The 18,264-nt window shown below is 39.3% G+C and overlaps 1 protein-coding gene across 1 annotated transcript in view; it reads right to left on the bottom strand.

The window, feature by feature from the left end:
- Positions 1-18,264, bottom strand: part of LOC121733354 (E3 ubiquitin-protein ligase Ubr3) — a 63,762-nt gene that overhangs the window by 10,897 nt on the left and 34,601 nt on the right. The window contains exons 7-16 of the mRNA XM_042123569.1: positions 15,432-15,613; positions 14,830-14,954; positions 9,631-9,773; positions 6,143-6,306; positions 5,425-5,576; positions 4,918-5,078; positions 4,370-4,541; positions 3,442-3,794; positions 2,768-2,894; positions 2,497-2,582 (exon numbers count right to left, since the gene is read on the bottom strand). Of these exons, the coding sequence (XP_041979503.1) occupies positions 2,497-2,582; positions 2,768-2,894; positions 3,442-3,794; positions 4,370-4,541; positions 4,918-5,078; positions 5,425-5,576; positions 6,143-6,306; positions 9,631-9,773; positions 14,830-14,954; positions 15,432-15,613 (1,665 nt within the window). The remainder of the gene's footprint in view (positions 1-2,496; positions 2,583-2,767; positions 2,895-3,441; positions 3,795-4,369; positions 4,542-4,917; positions 5,079-5,424; positions 5,577-6,142; positions 6,307-9,630; positions 9,774-14,829; positions 14,955-15,431; positions 15,614-18,264) is intronic.

The raw sequence follows: 18,264 nt of genomic DNA, 5'->3' as shown, positions 1-18,264 counted from the left end.
AGATATTACGCTCAAGGGTACGCTGACGACCTAGCGATTCTAGTGGTGGGCAAATGCGCATCAGTGGTCGCTGGGTTAATGCAGTCAGCACTAAGAGTCGTCGAGGATTGGTGCCGAAGGGTCAAGCTAACAGTAAACGCTGATAAGACGGTCTTGATACCTTTCACCAAAAAGAGGAAGTTGGAGGGACTAAGACCCCCAACACTCTTCGGGAAAACTGTTAAGTTTGCGAGTGAAGTCAAATATTTAGGAGTAATCTTAGACCAAGGGGCTCACTTGGAATAAGCACATCGAGTATATTACGAAAAAAGCTAGATCTGCTCTGGGTTCCTGTTGGAAGCTTGTCAGCTCTAAACGGGGTATTCGGCCGAAGGCAATGCTATGGATATATACAGCCATAGTGAGACCGATTACCACATATGGCTCCGTAGTGTGGCAAAAAAAGGCTGAACAAATAAACTGTCGTAAAAATCTGAACAGCGTTCAGAGACTGGTGCCTAATAATCACGGGTGGGCTCTCGTCAACACCCACCGCTTCCCTCGAGGCCCTGATCAACCTAACTCCGCTTCCTCTGCTTGTTCAGATGGAGGCCAGAAAGGCGGCTCTCAGGGCCAGGACGGCGGGCAGGACAAATTGGGCCTCCACCCCATTTAGACAGCTAGAACTCAACAGTCACTTCGTGAATCACCCATCATGGACATGCCATCAGATGCCATGATATTATTTTTTTTTTATGAAAGAAGGGAGCAAACGGGTCACCTGATGGAAAGCAACTTCCGTCGCCCATGGACACTCGCAGCATCAGAAGAGCTGCAGGTGCGTTGCCGGCCTTTTAAGAGAGAATAGGGTAATAGGGGAGGGTAGGGATGGAAAGGGAAGGGAATAGGGGAGGATAGGGAAGGGAATTGGGCCTCCGGTAAACTCACTCACTCGGCGAAACACAGCGCAAGCGCCGTTTCACGCCGGTTTTCTGTGAGAACGTGGCATTTCTCCGGTCGAGCCGGCCCATTCGTGCCGAAGCATGGCTCTCCCACGTATAAAAGGATGGAGATATAAGAAGAATGATCAAGGTGCATAGCTTTTCGAAGCAATATCAGGTTCTTATACCTGCCAGGGAGGACTGGGAAGGAAAAATCCCAATTGATGTTCGCCCTAGCGATATAGTTTGGTTCACGGATGGATCAAGGAAAGACAACCGTGCGGGAGCCGGATTCTACGGAGGCAGGCCCCCAAGAGGCAAACATGCCAGTTTGGGGGAGTTTGCGACCGTGTTTCAGGCTGAGGTCTTCGCAATCATCGGTTGCTTACTAGAAAGCCTATTTTATTATTAAGCATCATTAAGCATTAAACACTCCCAATCTTTGAATGTTTTTAAAAAGCAATTAGCCGAACATATTATTAACGAGACTTAACGCTTAAGTTTTAATTATTATGCAACGCGAAAGTTTTAAAATGTTATATTATTAACGCAAATTAAAATGATTTAGTTTACTGTCTATACCTTTTGTAATAACATAATAACCTGAGGTTTTGTAATCAGTTAGCTATATTTTGTTAAATGTGAGGTACGTACACATTTTTTACCTTTAAAAAAATTTAAATGTTTCAAATGCCTTTATGTACCAGTAATTTAACTGTACCTACTTATATTGTATTTTCGACGACGAACGATGAAATTGTATCTAGACATTAAGTAATTAATGTTATCAAATAAGTGGCAGCTTGCCTTTGTTGATAATAAAGAATCTTTAAACCTAAACCTAAAGCCTAGAGATGGCACTAGTTAACAAAAATATTTTTATCTTCTCTGATAGTCAAGCTGCACTTAAAGCACTGACTGCTGCAGAAGTTTCGTGAAAATTGGTTCTGGAATGCATTGAGACGTTGAACATGCTAGGAAAGGACAACAAAATACGCCTAGTATGGGTCCCGGGCCACAGTAACGTCCCCGATAACGAAACCGCGGACGAACTGGCTAGGCTTGGGGCTGAGAGTCTCATATATGGCCCAGAACCAGTCTGTGGAATATCTCCCAGTACCACAAAGCAAGTGCTCGAGGAATGGGTTCGTAAACTGAGCAGGAAGCAATGGGTTGAGACCCCTGGCCTTGAACACTCTAAGGCACTAATTTCTGGCTTCAACAAGAAACTGTCAGGAATAGTGCTCACCATGGATAGGAATCAATTAAGAATCAAAGAAAGGTAGCTCAATGACTTGCAGATTCTGCGAGGAGGAGGATGAAACACCTATACACCTTCTCCTTGACTGCCCTGCTCTACTACAGAGCAGGAACAGACACCTTGGTTGCTACGAATACACATCCACCGAGGAAATTCGTGGCACCAACCCCAACCACATCGTTCAATTTATGAGCAGCATTGGGTTGGGGACGGTACTCTAATGCGAAGGAGTTACAATAGATCCTCAAGGGTCGCAGTGACATCAGGGCTACTTGACCTGCCTTCAGCAAAAAAAAATGTATTGCCTGCACGTACCTGCGTATCGTGGGCAGCGTGCGGCTGCGGCGCGGGCAGCGCGGGCGGCGGGGACTCGTCCCCCACCATCACACTCCACTCCTCCTCTGTTATAAACAAAATGTTTAATATTGGGCCCTATTTAGACATTTATTTATTTATTTGTTTCAAAAACTTAAATCTCTCATTACATTTACCTGCGAATGCATATCAGTTTTAACTGTTAAACTTAAGTTAGGTTAGGGCAACCCTAAACCGCGGTTGGTCATTATCATACACTCCCATCATGTACCTGGTGTAAAGTGGTGTGGGGAGGAGGGCAGCGCCAGCGACATCTGGTGGTCGGGTGCGGGCGCGCCGTCCGTCGGCCGCAGGCTGTGCTGCAGCAGCACCAGCGCCTGCAGCTCGTTTATGTCGCTCTACAAAAAATACATCTTAAATTATAAACAAACTAGCTGTCCCGGTGAACTTCGTGTCACTTTAAAACCTTCCCTGGACTTCTAGGAAAATTTTAAGACTAAAATTAGCCCAATCCGTTCAGCCGTTTTCGAGTTTTAGCGTTACTAACACAATTGAAAATCCATTTTTATATATATATATATATATATATATATATATATATATATATATATATATATATATATATATATATATATATATATATATATATATATATAGATATACGACATTATCCGAAGCCATAAACATTGTGCCATTAGGAATTGATTTATTAGCATCTACAAACATCACATTTTGATATCTATTTTATGTCAAGTCAATGTTATGTTACTGAATATTTACGCAGCATAATATAGCAACACAAAGTCTGCTTGTTTTTTTCTAGCATAGCAAGATACAGCGAACTTTGAATAGGCTGTGTAAATATATTTTGTTAGTAACAGGTCGTTACATAAACTTCGTGACGCGAATAAACCATCGGCTCCTATCAGGCTAGCTGTAACTCACCTCTAGAGCTCTGATCTCGGTTTCATCCCCGGCGTCGGACTGATCCGACATGGAGTTGCCGCGCACCAGCTCGAGCGGCGGCGGCACCGCTAGCGCCGTGCTCGCTTCACTGAGATCTTGCACTGCTAGCGCTGTACTAGCCCCACTTAGATCTTGCATCGCTAGCGCTGTGCTAGCGCCGCTGAGGTCATGTGCCACCGCTAGCGCTGTACTAGCTCCACTGAGGTCATGTGGCACCGCTAGCGCTGTACTGGCCCCGCCCATTTCGTGCGGCACCGCTAGCGCCGAACTAGCCCCGCCCATTCCACTGGGCGGGCCCATTTCCGATTCCGATGTCTCCCACTCCGGTTCACCTGCAATTCAGTCGATTTTAGACTTCCAAGACATGTAACCTAAAACCTTACATGCAGTGTGATAGTGTTTGTAGAATCTAGTTACAGACAAGAGGCAAATGTGATGTGGACGAAATAGAGCTGTGTACTATTTATGTGTTGTAATATGTATTTTCATCAGTGTCCACGCTGACAAAGATACATACAATTTTTATAAAACAAAGGCAATTAAAATCTTAACAAAATCAAACGTTACAAGTCTTAATGCAGGGTGTAACAAAAGAAAGTGATAATACTTTAGGGTGTGTACTTTGGTCTTTCGGCGCTGCTACTTTCACAGTAAACCAGATAAGAGACACGTACACACCCTAAAGTATTATCGCTCGGTTTTGTTGCATTTTGTATAATAATTATGTAAATCCATTTCTAAGCAACTAAGGGCCTGTTTCACCACTCCCTGATAAGTGCCGGATAGGCTATCCGCCACTTAACTTAACAGATGAAATATAGAGTATCTGTCAAAAAAGTTTTGGATAGCCTATGACCCATCCGGCACTTTATCAGGAAGTGGTGAAACATGCCCTAAATATACTTACTGTCAGATGGCGGTCGCGGCGCGGGCGAGTTGGCGGGCGCGCGTCGCGGCGGCGGCACGTGCGTGACGAGCGTGCGCGCGTTGTCGCACACCGAGCCGCCGGGAAACGCGCGCAGCAGCGGCACCCCGCCCACAGACTCCACACCCTCCCCGCCCACTAGGCACACTTCGCGCTGGACAAATAATCAAGTTTTTTATTGACCCACACAGTAATATTTTAACATCATAGAATAAGAAATTGATAGGTTATTGGTCAGGTTAGCGTAAGAGCTATACATAACCCGACCTTTGGCTAACCCAGTGTATAGCTAAATGACATTTCTTACGAGAAGTTACTTCGTCTCTAACTATGCTAAGATTACCCAATACTTTCGCGGCCGCACACAAATAATTTCGGCAGCAAAGACAGAAATAAAAAGTGTGATGTGACACAACACATTACAAACGACATATTTTGAATTTCTAGTTTCGCTGTCGAAATTATTACATGCAAGACTATGTTATAACTCACAAGCTTCAAACATAATGTCATCATCATCATCGTCATACCTGGTCAGCAGCGCGTTCGGCGGCCAGGTCGGCGGCCACAGCCAGCAGGTACACGGCGAGCGCGAGCACGTGGTCCGGCGGCGCGCCCCCCTCGCCCTCCGCCCCGCCCCGCCGCCGCACGCCGCGCGCCAGTACCGCTAGTAACGCTCCGTGTAGCACACCTGCGAAATGAAAATGTTTACATGTATTTCTTTAATAGCTTTACGCACTATTAATAAATCTAAACGTTAATAGCGAATGCCAATTAGCGGGGTCCTAGACGAGGTAGACCTACAATAATATAAAACAAGTAACAACTTACTTGACAATAATATTAACTCTAGACGGTCAATAATATTGCACAATACGTGATATAGCTCAATAAAATTGATAGTGTAGAGGCCCGCTTAGATGGCAGCATAATATTATCATTAGTAATTTACTCGAGATTTCCTTTACTCGATTCAACTCAATAGTCAAAAATGTCCGTCCTCCCGCCTCCGCTCTGTCTCGCTAGTTGATACTGACCTGACGCGCAAAGCTGTCTGGGATCGCCGGCGGCGGGCGGCGGTGGCGGCGCGGGCCGCAGCGGCGGCCACAGCGCCGCGCCCGCCTCCGTCTCGCCCGCCCCGCACGCTCCGCCCACTGAACCGCCCTCCGCTTTCCGTTTCTCGCGCACGCTGTAAAGATTACAACGCTGTAATGTGTCGTTTATAATATTGTTTTTTCGAATTTTAATGTTAAAATAATTGGGGGTTGTTGAGCCAAAAGCGTAGTCGTGTGTTGCTTTGAAATTGAACATAGCCAGTGCTTCTGAATTTTTAAGAATATTTTACCAGTCTGCTGATAAAGCTACTATGCTGATAAAATTACATTAAATCTGATTAATGGGCCACAGCCCACATGCAAATTGAAAATACATTATAGAGGCGCAGACGGATGAGTCTGTAACACTGTAGTCAGGTAAGTCTGATTTTGGCCGCACAATAACAGATTAGGATGCGCGGAGTCGGATGGCTCGCTCGTTATGCTTTGTGTAATTTAGTTTATAATTTTGTTTAATACGTTAGTACATAGTTATTACCTATAATGTTGGTCTTTCTTTTGTGGCTCATTAACCTTTTAAAGAGAACCTTTTGTATATCGTCTACACAACTCGGTTACGGGTTAAAGACAATAAATGTCAAAATTGTAAACTTTAGATATAATGACATAAATAAATCAATAATCTGATGGGTATACTAACTACTGCGTGAATCTATCCATGGAGGAGTGGAAGTCGCGTCGGTGGACGGCGCGGCGCAGCACGTGCAGCGGGTCGTAGTAGCGCTGCCACACCACCGGCCGCGGCACGAACAGCCCCTGCTCGAGCGCCTCCGAGCCGCGCGGCGGCGCCCGGTATACTGACAGCTGGAACGGATAGATACATGTTATAGTTAAAGAAAAAATTACCCTTGATCTTGAGCACATACTGAAGCATTAAAAAACTTAAAAAAATGAGTTCTTGCCACGCATGTCAACGAAGAATTAGTACTGCGGAAAAATTGTCTTGCGCAGTGTGCTCTCATTTTTATCACTTTGCATGTGTTGGATTTACAAAGGAAAATTACTCAAAATTGTCAAGTAAATCAAAAACGACATGGAAGTGTCCGGAATGCAAAATTATCAAAAGGAAGGGCGACAATAGCGACACACCAGTAAAAATCGCTGATGAACTCGTCATTGAAGAAAATCCTGCTCTCGCTGCTGACCCCTGCGAGGATATTTAACAACATCTCAATCGTTTTGAGAGCACCATGCTTACTAAAATACAAAAAATGCTGTCCGACATTCTCGAAAGTAAAATGAAGACGGAATTTCAGGACATTTGTTCTGGACTGCAGCAAATTCCTGATCTATTGAAAACTATCGAATTCCTCTCGACGAAATACGATGATCTCCACAAAAAGATAGTGGAAACCGAAAAAGAGATGGCAGACCTGCGCGCTGAAAATACTTCTCTCCGCGAAAGTATTCAGGATATGGCGTTCAAAGTTAACCAAATAGAACTTAACGCAAGAGAAAGCAATGTAGAAATGCAGTGCCTTCCGGAGTTTAGTAACGAAAATTTACTAACTTAAAAACTGTTTCCTGTCCATTAGAAGAAAAATATCTTTTATCGTGTGTGAGGGTTCCAAAAGCTAATTCTACATCACACAGACCAAGATCAATTATTGTTAAGTTGTCGTCAGCACGTGCACGTGACACTTTACTGGCAGCGTGTATCTCTTTTAACAAAGCCAACCCTCAGGATAAGCTAAATAGTTCTCAAGTCGGTATCGGTGGGGAGAAGCAACCGATATACGTCATGGAGCATCTCTCATCTTATTCACGAAACCTACATGCACAAGCTCGTTTGTTAAAAAAAGACAGAATTTGCAAATACGTTTTGGTTCGCAACGGTCGCGTTATGATCAGAAAGGATAATTCTTCCCCTGCGATTTGGATCAAAAATTCAAACATCATCAACACTCTTAAATCTAGTTAATAGTATGGTTCCCACTAAAATAACATATACACAACTTAACATCTACTATCAAAATTCTCGAAGTATTCGTGGGAAATTATTAGATCTAAATTTGGCATCTCTAAATTGTTCGTATGACATTTTATTATTCTATCAGAAACATGGCTTAATGACACCATCTACGACTGCGAAATACTTAACAATAATTATCAAATATTTAGGAGGGACCGATGTACTACTAATAGCTGTAAAGCTGACGGAGGAGGAGTGCTAATTGCTGTAACTAAAGACATAGAAGCATATCGCATGAGCTTTCTTGAAAGTGATAAGGAAGATTTGTGGGTTAAAGTAACCACTGGAAAAGGGAATCATGCAAAATCCATAAATATATGTGCCATATATATACTCCCACCACTAACAAGAACAAATTGATTCACTTAGTAGAGCTATTACGGCCATAGAAAAAGGAGACATCTTCATCGTTGGAGATTTTGATACCAGCCAGATATCTTGGATAGAACTACCCCAGGTACAGCTAAACTTCACTAAAACCCGTATGTTGGACACCAATAATTCAATAGGAAATTCGTTAAAAGAATTATTAGCTTTACATAACTTAACCCAATGTAATACAATTACAAATCCTGATGGTAAAATCCTCCATAGCTATTACTAAAAATGTCCCTGTGTATAAATATCTAAAAAATATGTGCAAAATATCGAAGCTTCGATAAGTAGTAATAATGTTAAAGCATTTTGGTCTTACATTAACTCAAAAAGAAAATCCAAAGGTACCTTTAAACCTAACGAAATGTTTCTAAATGATAAAAAGTACAGAGATCCTATTAACATTTGTAACGCTTTTATGGAAAACTTTTCTACAGATTTTAATGGCACAAGCTTGATCAATTATACTGACCTACTAAAAGAAGGCTGTAAACATTCAATGCCAGTTAGCACGCTAACCGATATAGAGGTAGATAATAAAACAATAATAAAAAAAATAAAAAACCTTGACCTAAATAAAAGTACTGGACCGGATGGTATTCCACCCATATTTATTTCTCGTTGCGCAGAGACCATTTCCAAGCCATTAACACTTATTTATAATAAATCTTTAAGCAGTGAAATACTAATGCCTCGTTGACATGCGTGGCAAGAACTCATTTTAACTTGAGCATCGTAGGTGGATAACTGATCAGATGTTTCTTTTTAAAATGTTAAATAACTTATATAACAGTCCTGTCACGAATAATGTTTTCTGTTCCAAGACCTAACTCTAGAAAGCGAGAGGTGTTTTCTGTAAAGGGTTACAGAACCAATTCAGGCCATCATAGCATGCTACCGAGAATATGTCGAGACCATAAAAAGCTGTTAAAGGAGTTCGATGTTGACATTACCGCTCACAAACTTGCTCCTTTTAAGCGAGTGCTAGCAGAAATCCCCTACCCAACTTAACGTGCGATATTGTCATCATCGACTCATAAAAGCAATTTCGCTATAAATATATTATTTGCATGCTGAGTCTACCTGTAATTGGGTCTGCACCTCAATAAGGTTCGTGTTGTAATATTAGTGATATAAGTTTTTTTATAAGATGGTTTGGCAGACCAAATAAATAAATAAATAAATAGTTGTACCATCGAAGAAATTAATTCACAGGCAGATGGGGGACCTACGTAGGTTGGTCACGTCACGTCACATCAAACCCAGCCGACAGATCACAATTAACATTGAATTGACATGATCTTACTAAATGACGTTGGTCTGTCAATTGCCTAGGAATCGATTTTCTCGATGGTACTACGCGAGGTAAATGTTAAAGAGCTACAAAGACTTACTTACTGTGTAATTTTTGGATGAATTATTGTGATTCAGGAGGGAAGGATACAGTTAGAAAAACTAACATGACACCTACACCTACAGTGTACTCCAATGTCAAAATTATACACGACATACGCCTATGTACCGACGGGATGGCTTATTACAATTTAATCTGTTGCATCGTCCAAACGGAACAACACATTGCTGTATGCTAGCATACATCTGCGGTGAAACAACATAACACTGAACGCAGTGACAGCGCAGCGCGTTTCCCTCCCACCTTATCTCCTGTCTTTATCTGACTATGCAACGTATCAATTTTATAACATTTAAAATGCATGTCGGTGCGCAACGAAGCAATGTGACTAGACTAACGTGATCTACCCTGACGGTATATATCCTACCTCCTTGAGCACCTGCTCGAAGTTGCGCGTGTGGGCGTTGCCGGAGCGCTCGGGCATGAGCTCGAGCAGTTGCGAGTGCGTCTTGTCGCCCGCCGCCAGCAGCGTCGCCACCTCCAGCCGCGACTGCGTCAGCTCGTCGTTGCCTGCGCAACACATACACAGTAAATAGTTATATAAAAAAGTTATTAAATTTTGAGTAAAAAGTGTTCCTATAGTTTGTGCGTTCTAAGATGATATGGGTGACAGTTTTAATAATAATAATAAATTCTTTATTTGCACACACAAAAGAAAAGACAAAAGCACATAAAAGAGAAAAAAAACCAAAAGAAATAATAACAACAAAAAAGGTATAAAAAATTACAAAATTGTGCAAAAAGGCGGTCTTACTGCTTTAAGCAGTTTCTCCCAGACAACCGAAAACAAAATATATTAAAAATATAATGACATAAAAATATAAATATTAAATATACATATTATATTATTACATACATTATTAGTAAGTAATAATAGTTTTTATTATTCCTAGGTAATAAGTTAATAACATACGGTAATAGAATAAACGAAATAAACTTTACACAGATATAATAAGACAAAAAAAAAGTATAAATAAAAGAACCTACACACCAACGGTTTTATATAGAGAGGTCTAAGTAATATTGTTTTACACGTTTTTTGAATATATTTATAGATTCAGATTTTTTAATGAAATCGGGTAGGGAGTTCCAGAGTCGAATAGCGGTGATGGCGAAGGAAGAATCATAGAGTGAAGTTTTATGAGATGGAAAAGCAAGAGTAAGTTTTTTAGCAGAGCGAAGAATAGGGTTGTTATGACCGAGGAAATTGAATTTTACTTTTAGATAGTCAGGAGTTGAAGGATTAAAGAGGATATTATATAGTAAATGCAGGACGTGAGAATTTCGTCGCATCTTTATCGGAAACCACTTCAGCTGAGACCGATAATCAGACCACATGATCGAATTTGCGAAGGCCAAAAATAAAACGGATGCACAAATTTTGAAGTCGTTGAAGGGAAGAGAGGAGATTTTCATTTCTACACAGTAACAAACATCAGCGTAGTCTAGAATAGGGAAGAGTAAGGTCGTGGCTAGATTAATTTTAGTTGCAACTGGCAGGAAATTGCTTAATCGTCTGAGGGAAGCGGTGGCAGCGTTCATCTTTTTGCGAAGTTCCTGGGTCTGGATATCCCATGAGAGAGTGCGGTCGAAGTGAACTCCAAGGTTACGCACGGAGGAGCTGTAAGGAATAACATTCCCGTCAAGGACAATGTCAGGTAAGGAGTTCCAGTCCACTTTCGCAATTAGATGTCTGCTGCCAATAATAATAGATTGTGTTTTATTTGGATTAAGGACTAAACCATAGGCATTGCTCCACTTCGATATTTCATCTAAATCAGCATTGGTTTGAGCAATACCGTAGGATAGTAAGGGGAGCAGGACCTGGATATATATTTGTAGGTCATCGGCATACATATGATAGGAAGAGGAAATTTTACGAGAAATGGAGTTAATGAAAAGAGAAAACAAGAGAGGTGATAACACACTGCCTTGAGGCACACCGGCAAAAATATCCACCAAGATGACGATGTGTTGTCAATTTTAATGCGCTGTCGGCGCCCCTGAAGGAAGCTGCGGAACCATTCTACTACGATAGGAGATAGATTAAGTGAGCTAAGAAGAAGAAAGAATATCATGGTCTACTGAGTTGAAGGCATTGCTAAAGTCTAAGAGAGTAAGTATAGTTAATAATTGATTGTCCATCCCAAGACGAATATCATCAGTAATTTTTACCAATGCCGTGGAAGTGCTGTGCCCAAAACTAAAGCCAGATTGTAATGGATTTAGTAAATTATGTGAATTGAGAAAAGACTGAAGTTGATGATGTACAGAACGTTCTAAAATTTTTGAGAGGAAGGGAAGGATAGAGATTGGACGGTAATCACTGATTTAGGACTCGGTTTTTTGGGGAGAGGAATTATATTCGCATATTTCCAGGAGGAGGGAAAGACGCCGGTTGTAAGTGAGAAGTTGAGGATGTGTACAAGGATCGGAGCTAAAATATCTAATAATGGAACTATCATATTTCGACCTATGCAGTCAATGCCCACGGCCCTTGAAGAAATTGACATGACAGCCTTTTTAACCTCTGTGACTGACAGCTCTCTAAAAGAAAAGGAAGTATTATCAGGAGAAGGTAAGGTGGACAGATCGCGGATAGTTTGAGCTTTTCTACGTGTGTCGACTTCAATCTCCTAACTGAAGGTAGGTACTTATACCATCATTTTGTATTAGGGTTTAGTCATTCACAATAGTACTAATAATAGCTGCACAACACTGTTCAAGTATGTATTACCGTAAATTAACACAAGTAAAAAAGTTTTATATCACAAAATGGCGCGTTGCGCGTCGTTTATTGTAGGCGTCCTTTTCACTTTCACACTAATTTATACAAAAACACTCAGTTTATGTAATTTTCACACTTTATTATTAATTGTATTCATTAATTAATAGATGTATCCTATTATTAAAGTCTAATTATACATTTTCACGGTAAAATTATTTTGAATAAACGGGAGCGCACAAAAGTGCGTGTTGCGCGTCCGCCGGTCTAGGCGCGAAAATGTTTTCATGTTCCTTGCTACGGGTTTTTTTTACAAGAAAACAAAAAAAATCAAAATGTAATAAATTATATTCCATCTACAAAAACAAATGTTTCCTATAATTGTAAATGAATAAACATGAAAAGATGCTAAATGCTAACTTATTAATAAAAATTATAAATATTAACTGTGAAATAGGAGTATAAAATTATTGTTACGAAAACATTTGAAAAATGTCGTAGGGTAAGTTCGCCCTTTCGCGTCCATAGACCAATTCGCGTCCATTTTGCGGATCTCCATTTTTAAAATCCCGAAAATAAATAAACTAACACACCAATCAAACGAAAAGTCATTCCCGCTAATACGTCAATGTATACGAGGTACGCACACATGGACAAAAGGTCCGTGCGCCAAACCAAAACCGTTTAGAAGAAATTGTTAGCCTCGGCTGTTCAACAAGGGAGCATGTGCGCGCGCTCGCGCGACAAAAAAAATAGTGTGCAGCGGCGCGTTCGATGGTAAGTTTTTTATTGTTTTAAGTAAAAATTAGGTTACATAGTTGTTTGTAGACTATTATAATGTAAAAAGGAATAATATTTATTATGAATTTACTTATGTTTTTTATATTTAACGACTGAAATAAGGTGGACGCGAATTACTACATCGAATTCACAAAATTTCTACTTTGCGTCCACCTGTGGACGCAAACTATACCTACAGGGGATGATACATAAACCAAATTGCGTCCACTATTTTCGTTAAATATTTGCATGTTGACTTGCATGTGAAAATAATAATTATGAAATGTATTGTTAATTATTATATTATTGTATATTTTTTATTAAAAATACGTTTAAAAATTGTATTTTTAAATAAAATGAGTTCTTTTATTCTTTTTTTTCTATTTAAGATGAGTTCTTCGGAGAAAAGAAAGAAGAAGGAAAGGAGAACATACACAGAAGACGATTTAAAGAAAGCGTTAAATGAAATTCGAGAGAAGAATAAATCGGTAAGACAAATATGTAAAGAATATGCTATTCCCAAGACCACAATATTGGATAAAATCAGTGGGCGCAGACCAGATGGAGTAAAGAAACCTGGACCAGAACCAGCGCTAGGAGTAGATGGTGAAAAAAAAGTAGTTGAATGGCTTCTTGATATTTCCAAATGTGGATTTCCAGTGAAAAAGCAAGAATTGTTAAATACTGTTCAGAAAATAATTCGAGATGGGAAGTTTAAAAATAATTTTAAAGATGATCGCCTAGGTCAAAAGTGGTTTGAAAAATTTTTGTTTTTTTTTACCTATTAGTCCTACTACTTAGGTAGGTACCTTATATATTTTTAAGTTCAACGTTGAGAAGATTTTGATTATTTTTTTGAGATTCTTTATTATGATAATAATGTTGATTTTTATTACAGTTTACTTAATTACATTCTGAAATAAAGAAATAATTGTTAAAATATATATTTTTAAGTTCAATGTTGAGAAGATTTTGATTATTTTTTTGAGATTCTTTATTATGATAATAATGTTGATTTTTAATACTCTGAAATAAAGAAATTGTTAAAATACAATCTTTTTTTATTTTCTTAAAATATCACCCCTATATTCCTTTTCTAAGCTGGTGGACGCTAAATGGTCCACGGGTGGACGCAATTAGGATTTTGTGGACGCAAAGTGGGTAAAACGCCTTATTCTGAAGTTTATCTATTTAAAAATTTAACATAAGATGCTTCGAGTAAAACTGAAAGTTAATCTTAAAATAGACTAATATATTGATCACATAACATAATTTTTTCATAGAAATGAATGTTGGGACATTATTATTTTCGCCATCAAACTTGCCAACTGCACTAAATGGACGCGAATAGGCGAAATGACCCTATGCATGAAACGGAACTTATGTCAATAGAGATTGACTCTGTTGAATCGAAATCAAATCGATAAAAAAGGGCGGCCATCTTAAATCGCCGGCACCACTGAAATGTCAGTACGAAATCGATAATTTCGATTGCAAATCCTTTACGAAGTGATTCGATATTTCTAAACTATCGATTAATTTTTGTTAGGTAACTTCCCTACTATTGTCAATTATAATGTGTCACGCATATCATCATAAAACGCACAAACTATAATGATTAAACATGGTGTGAGGCAGACGGCAGACGCTTTCATCATGATCCTGATTTGTCACCGCCCCTTTTTGCCGGACGTTACTAACGTCCACTCTGTTTTTTTTATGAAATAAGGGGGCAAACGAGCAAACGGGTCACCTGATGGAAAGCAACTTCCGTCGCCCATGGACACTCGCAGAATCAGAAGAGCTGCAGGTGCGTTACCGGCCTTTTAAGAGGGAAGAGGGGAAAAGGGGAGGGTAGGGATGGGATGGGAAGGGAAGGGAATAGGGTAGGGGATTGGACCTCCGGTAAACTCACTCACTCGGCAAAACACAGCGCAAGCGCTGTTTCACGCCGGTTTTCTGTGACTACGTGGTATTTCTCCGGTCGAGCCGGCCCATTCGTGCCGAAGCATGGCTCTCCCACGTGCACATAGCATAACATGTGATATCGTCACCACTCACCGAGGTTGGTGCGCGAGGAGACGAGTATGGCGAGGAAGGTGAGCAGCCCCTCCACCATCGCGTCCTGCTCCGCCGCCTGCACCAGCGACAACGGCGTCAGGCTCAGCCACTCGCGCACGCCGAAACTGCAAAATAAAATATTATTATTGTAGGTAAATAATTGTTATTAAGCGCTAGTTAAATAACCTAAGATCTCAGTGCATTCATTTGCCTGTTCTGTTGTTCTGTTGAGTGCCATCACTCAATAAAAATTATATCAAAATAGTCTGCTGGTTTCTTTTTCATGTAACGATAAGAAAATTTGCGATTAAAAGAAGAAATGCTATTGCCAAAGATTCCAAAAGCTGTTATTTTGTTCATGGTCTAAAAAAACGTTATTTGTCATAAAGACAGTGCTTCGACCTTGAAGTCATACAATAAGAACTATTTTGCAATGATTGACATTAAATTGTAACTTTCTCTGTCTATTTCTTAGAAGACTCGACTTGAGATCGTCCTACTACGCTTGCTAGATTTTTCCACAGCTGAGTTTCGGGCCTCGATCAACATCGGACCGTGAATCGACCGTAAACGGTACTCGAGTTAGTAGACACTATACTCACACATCAATACACATATCGAGGAAGCTGTCTGCCGGCAGGTGGGCGGCGCACACCTGCAGCCAGTACACGTCCAGGTCGACCATGGAGTTGCAGAAGTTTGCCTGGATGTACGTCATCGCCTGCCCCTTGATCTGCAGCCCGTTGCGCACCCATACGCCCGCCAGGATCTCGTAGAACAGGCTCTGCCGATGGAAATGCACAAATTAACGTTACTGTTTTTGATTATGTATCTTAAATACAAGCCATACCCCCGAAACATATTGATGTACTATCAGAGAAGTTGATTCCTATGCAAATCGGGGACCTAAGTAGTTTGGTCTTATTACGTCAAACCCAGCTGACAGATAACAATTAACATTGAATTGACATATTCGACCAAATAACGTTGGTCTGTCAATTGCATAGGAATCAACTTCCTCGATGGTACATCGCACTAAACGAAATTTTGCACAAACTTTGGTAGGTTGTCCACCAATGTGTCTCAATATATTTTTTGTAAATAAGTTACTTTTTAAATTTTAATTATTATTGCATTAGGCCTGCACATAATGCCTATTAACTCTATATAAACAAAGATAAGTGCCATCAACTATCTGGGTCCGCAGTTCAAAATTACCGTCCGTCCGTCTGACGGAAGATCGTTGTCCTGACACAATATGTATTATGACAGTAAGGGCCCTTCCACAGGACGTGTTTTTTGACGCAAATGAAACGCGCGTTTGTATCGATACAAACTCAAGATGAACGCTAATAAAGCGCGTTTGTATCGATACAAAAAGTACCCAGTAACCGATTCTCAGACCCACTGAATATGCATATAAAATTTGGTTAAAATCAGTAAAGCCGTTTCGGAGGAGTACGCGGCCTAACATTGTGACACGAGAATTTTATATACATATAAGATTATATTACAATTTACAGCCTATCATTACAGCGAATATTTTTTACAAAATATGTCTCTGCCTGATATATTGGAGATGTCATTTAACAGACGAGGTCTCGATAGATTAATGTAATTGTAATATTGTTAAAGAAACTTGTATTATCTACTTTTTGTGTTATTCAAAAAATGATTTATAAATCTATCCTAAACAAACATACAAAAACTGTACAGTACCCTATTCACTGACAGAGGCGGCAGGTAGTCAGTTTTTTTTAAATGTCAGCAACTAAGAACCAAAGAAATGGATTACAGTTACAAATACGGATATAAAAAAACAATGCACTGATACACATCTGCAAAACAGACTAGAAACGGTGTTTTGGCGTATGGATTACAATATCATTGAGGCGATGCAAAAGAACTTTGTAAAAGTTTATCCATAAAGTGTAACAAATACACATAATGAAGAATTTGAATATTGAAAGAATTTTAAAAATATGAAAATGTTTAACGATAGTGATCGTTAAACATTTTCATATTTTTAAAATTCTTTCAATAAATCTCTTTCAAAAAAATCAATTAATTAGTGAATTAAAATGTATAATAATTATATTACTCACTAATTTTGACGATAAGTGCAAAGCAATCAATTTCTTTCTGGTTATGTTATGTCATGAGTCATGCTTTGCAGAACAATTCAACAAACTAACAATCGCACCCAGAGTAATTTAATGATAACTTAACTTTAATGAAGGTTTTGATATTAGCTCCATACATTTTCGGTCAGACTTCAGTAAAGTTAAGAAATCTTTATTTTTTTCTGCAATAAGGCCGTAACTCACCTGCAAGCGCGTGGATGGTGATTTGTTTTTAATTTGTTACCCAAAATTAAGCCAAAACATTATGTTTGTAGCAATGTCAAGCGTACGGAATTCAATTCAATAACTATTAACTATACACATTTCTTGCACTTTATTATTATATTTTTCACAATATTATTATTTTACACGATCGTTTTCGATATAATGATCCTCAGGTTAGTGTCGGTACATTTAAATTAAAAAAAAATGTAAAGAAAACTAGGGTTGTCTGCATCATGAGACTTTCTACAAATTAGTACAACAATTTTTATACCAAATGCAAATTGTTTCTACCAAAAAAAAAAAAAAAAAAAATTTTTTGTGTGACCTAACCTAACCTATATTATGTTCATTAAATTCATAATCTATATATTCTATATACTTAATATATAAAACTCAAAGGTGACTGACTGACCATGATGATCTATCATTATTACTATTATTATTATTATCAACGCACAACCCAAACCACTGGACCGATCGGGTTGAAATTTGGCATGCAGGTAGATATTATGACGCAGGAATCCGCTAAGAAAGGATTTTGATCAATTTCCCCCTCCAAGGGGTTAAAATAGGGGTTGAAAGTTTGTATATAATAATACTTCTTAACGCGAGCAAAGCCGCGGGCAAAATCTCGTATTATATTATAAATGTGAAAGTGTGTCTATCTGTCGGTCTGTCACGCTTAAACCACTGAACCGATTTTGCTGAAATTTGGTATAGAGATACTTTGAGTCCCAGGAAAGGACACAGGATACTTTTTATCTCGGCAAAATGTACGGTTAAGTAAAAGTATGCGGACGCAGCATATAGCAATCTACGAAACGGTAGAACGGTACGGTTCTTGTCTACACGTAACAGCGCTTTCTAATTCTTACTCATACTTTGATTTGAAACGTTCTTTACGAGTTACTATAAAGATTAATCCTCATATTTGGGGACTATTTCTCAATCGCCTAATAAACGAATAAGTATAGTGTTGTCTCTATTTACTTGATAATAAGTGACAAAGACAAATATACTATAAATTCCATTATGTACATTTGGTGTACCAAGTAACATGTAACCTAATCAGTCTCCATAATTCCAA

The sequence above is a fragment of the Aricia agestis genome, chromosome 13 (genome assembly GCF_905147365.1).
Source record: "Aricia agestis chromosome 13, ilAriAges1.1, whole genome shotgun sequence".
In the NCBI taxonomy this organism is placed as follows: Eukaryota; Metazoa; Arthropoda; class Insecta; order Lepidoptera; family Lycaenidae; genus Aricia; species Aricia agestis.
Note: the sequence above shows the minus strand (reverse complement) of the source record. Positions and strands in the feature narration are given on the sequence as shown.